This window comes from Colobus angolensis, unplaced genomic scaffold (genome assembly GCF_000951035.1).
Source record: "Colobus angolensis palliatus isolate OR3802 unplaced genomic scaffold, Cang.pa_1.0 Scaffold54, whole genome shotgun sequence".
NCBI classification, from domain to species: domain Eukaryota; kingdom Metazoa; phylum Chordata; class Mammalia; order Primates; family Cercopithecidae; genus Colobus; species Colobus angolensis.
Window position 1 is genome coordinate 7,563,804 of NW_012118932.1, and position 4,173 is coordinate 7,567,976.

At 39.0% G+C, this 4,173-nt stretch overlaps 1 protein-coding gene across 1 annotated transcript in view; it reads right to left on the reverse strand.

The window, feature by feature from the left end:
* PAICS (phosphoribosylaminoimidazole carboxylase, phosphoribosylaminoimidazole succinocarboxamide synthetase) overlaps positions 1 to 4,173 on the reverse strand; it is a 42,437-nt gene that overhangs the window by 34,206 nt on the left and 4,058 nt on the right. The window contains exon 3 of the mRNA XM_011961261.1: positions 1,631 to 1,828. Within this exon, the coding sequence (XP_011816651.1) occupies positions 1,631 to 1,828 (198 nt within the window). The remainder of the gene's footprint in view (positions 1 to 1,630; positions 1,829 to 4,173) is intronic.

The window sequence follows — 4,173 nt, forward strand, 5'->3', positions numbered from 1 at the left end:
GATGGAACAGGCCAAGTACAGTGGCTCACACCTGTAATCCCAGCACTTTGGGAGGCCAAGGCGGGTAGATCACCTAAGGCCAGCAGTTCGAGACCAGCCTGGCCAACATGGCAAAACCCTGTCTCTACTAAAAATACAAAAATTAGCCGGGTATGCTGGCGTGCACCTATAACTGTAATCCCAGCTACCTGGGAGGCTGAGGCATGAGAATCGCTTGAACCCAGGAGACAGTGGTTGCAGTAAGCCGAGATTGTGCCACTGCACTCCAGCCTGGGCAACAAGGCAAGATTCTGACTCAAAATAAGTAAATAAATAAATGAATAAATAAATAGATGGAACATTTATCTGTATTGCAAAAGGAACCTAAAATTAATTTGATGCTCTCTTTAGAAATTACCTCAGTCACTGGGAAGCTACCAATCAAGAAACTTTGAAATAAAAATCTTAGATTCTGTGACTTAGGAACTCTGGAAGATCCTTTAAATTTATAGCAATATACTCACTTTCACAGCATAGAGGGATTTATGATGTAGATGACAATCCAGGTTTGCAATTAAATCTTTTTCACATTAGCCAAAATTGTGAAATAGGATACTTTGGAAGAGACAAAACTACTCCAGGAATGCACTGACAATGTATTTAAATTACATTACCTTGTTATTTTGTGTAAGGCAGTTACATCTAACTTAACTGAAAACAAAAGCATTAAATCCCCTTTTGAATTTAAGAAAGATTAGTGCCACTAGAAACTCTAAGAAATGAAAGGGCAACTGGGAATATTGGAATTAAAAGTTATTAAATTATAAAATTAGAACTGGCAAGCATGATAAAGAAAAAGCTTTTATGTCATAGGTAAGGCTTCAAAGGTTGAATGATCCAAAGCAATAAGGCTATTTACACTGTGCAGAAAGAGTTCAAATCTTTTCCTAGCTGAAATTTCATATACTACAGACCAACCAGCAACTGATTGAATCCCTCCAGAAAACCCCTTTATCCTAACTTCCTTCCCTTTGCTTCAAATGCCCACCACACAATGTTCTGATCTTCATGTGGTCTTTTGAATCTATTTCTCTATTGAAAATAGAGCCTTCATTCAGTTTTTGAACAGGAGGGCGTTCTGGGGTTTTAGTTCAAATCTCTCACTTGGGGAATGGCAGGAGGAGAAGGTTTGGTTGCTGTCTTTAACTACTTTTCAGGGCTTTCAAGTGGAAGAGGAATTTGAAATTCTGTATTATCTCCCAGAAGCAGAACAAAGACCATTTGTATAGAATTACAGGGAGTAAATTTCAGTTCATCTGTTAGAACTGCTTAGCATTAAAATGGGTTTCCTTCATAGTCAAATTCCTTAAAGTGAAGATGGCCTTGGAGAGGTAAGTTGCATAGAGAGTGCATGTGCCAGATATAAGATTACAGCAAACTTGTTAAGATTCCTTTTAATTTAATGACACTAATAATCCCAAACCAAATAAGGAGTTATAGTGAAGTTTAAGAGTTCTTGGTTTGATTTAAATTCACTTAGCTTCTGAAACATCTGCAAACCAGTTGTTCATCTTAATGCCAACTTTACATGAAAGACATCAACATGCTTACCAGAGAAGGTGAGAGAAAAGACGTTGAGAGAGCTGCTTACCTGCTTCCTGTAACAACTGAAAAATACAACTCGTGATTTTATTTGAGATTGCAGCTTTTCCTTCCAGGTGATTCTTTCTAGCTGCATTTCCTGCTGTAATCTGGTCCTTGGACTGCAGGAGGACTTTTCCTGGGCTATCTAACAATTCATAGACTTCTTTTGTTTTACCCTCATACAGTTTTTTACCAATGTTCAGTACTGTGGAAATAAAATGGAAATAGATCAAAATTCAGAAAGAAATTTCCTGAATGCTGAAGACTAAATCACCTAGAACAATGAATCTGTAAATATATAGTGATTAAGGAATATTAATAAAAATTAAATCATCTGTATAAAACCATATACTCTACAATGTATTTCTTGTATCATCACATTTGAGTCACACAATTTTGTGAAGAATTTTAATTACATAAATAATTGTAGAAATAAGTAAAGCAGAAATCAAAAGGGTTGAGGGTCATGCAGTTAGGAAATATAAGAGGTAGATAAAATCCTAACTCCTGACATCAAATCCTGTGCTCTTTCCGTTATTAACCTGCCTCTCACGGCAGAACTGAACTAGAATTAAAATTAATTAAGACACATTTAAAGTAATGTAACTATACTAGTATTTTCACAGACATACTCACAATATAGTATCTAAACTAGCTTGCAAGAAACAACATGCGATTTTTGCTGATATTTCCTTTTTTGCAGGCAAAATGGGAACACGCAGCCAGATGGGTTTCTTGATTTCAAGTTAATATTCAAGAGGAGGCATGACATCCTACTGAAGTTAGCACATTTGGAAGCATCCCTCTCTATTTCTTAATCCTGTCCCTGTCCCCATTAATCCTTTCTCTTCACTAACAGTTGTAAGACATTGTGAGGAAGTGAGCACAAAGGAATCCAATTTTGATGCTGGTCACAAGACCTAAGAAGTACACAAAAGGATGATTTAGAGAAAGAGTAAAGATAATAGCTGTTTAGGAACTTAAAATTTCCAAAGAGAGAAATCAGCCCTCATGCTCCCAGAACACTCTCAGTATCAACATTTTCCTAATGTATCCATGTGCCAAGGGATATATCAGTAAATAATAATTCCTGCTCTCAAGAGACCTGAGTCTGAGGGGAGCTGATATTAAATAAGACATCATAATAATAGAATGTAATAAATACAGACTATGGGACTAGTCTAAACATTAGAAAAGGAAGTCTACAAGAAAGTGACAGGTTGAGATCTGAAGAATGATCAAAATTTAGCCAAAGGAGAGAAAGGAGTAGGTAGTGTTGATGAATAAATACAAGGTGGTCAAAGTGGATTGCAGAACTTCAGTCTGGTTGGAGCTGGAGGTCTGGGTATATGTACATTGCTGTTGGGCAGGGGAAGGGGTGGGGTCTACAGCTAAGTTGTAGAAAAGAATGGCAAGAGACAAGACTTAAGAGTTGGACAGGGGCCACATCACCAGCTAGTGGAGATAACCATTAAACAAAGTAGCTATAATTTAGTTAACAGTTGCCATTGTAGGGCACCTAATCTAGAGGATGAATCCCTATTCTCCCTAATGTAACGTCTAGACTCATTAACATGGTTTAAAAGTCCCTTTAAGATACAGCCCTGGCTTACTGCTCCAAATTCTTATTTGTCTATTTCCTCTCTAGAACTCCAACATCTTTAATTCTTACACAACCTTCCTCCTAGGGCTTCTGACAATCTCTTCTCTCCTAGGCCTGGAAAATTTCCCTTCCATTTTGCTACACATCCTTCTGGTTTCACAAGCCATGCTGGTTGAGTTTAGACTTTAACCCAAGAAGAGCTATAAGGATTTTAAGTGATGAAGCAAAATGTTATTTGGAAAGATCATTATGGCTTCTGTATGGACAATGAAGGGAGGAAGGGGTGAGTGAACAAAAACTAGAGCTTGGGAGACCAGTTAGGATGCTATTGCAGTAACTTGAACAAGAAACGTCTGGCCAGGTGCAGTGGTTCACATCTGTAATCTCAGCACTTTAGAAAGCCCAGGCAGGCAGATTGCTTTAGCTCAGGAGTTCAAGACCAGCCTGGGCAACATGGCAAAACTCCATCTCTACCAAAAAAACAAAAATTAGCCCAGCATGGTGGTATGTGCCTGTAGTCCCAGCTACTTGGGGAGGTCGAGGCTGCAGTGGGCCAAGATTTGCGCTATTTCACTCAAGCCTGGGTGATACTCAAGCCTGGGTGATAGAGTGAGACCCTGTCTCCAAAAAAAAAAGGCGGGGTGGGGGGGTGAGAAATGTCTTGGTCTAAGGAAAGAGTAGTGGGCAAAGATGTAAGATATTTAAGATAGTAGCTTTGAGAATTCAGCATGGAGGATAAGAGAGGGAAGAGTAAAGAACAGTGGGCCGGACACAGTGGCTCATGCCTGTAATCTCAGCACTTTGGGAGGCCAAGGTGGGCAGATCACTTGAGGTCAGGAGTTCAAGACCAGGCTGAGCAACATGGTAAAACCCCATCTCTACTAAAAATACAAAAATTAGCTGGATGTGGTGGTGTGCACCTGTAATACTCCTTGCTACTCGGGAGG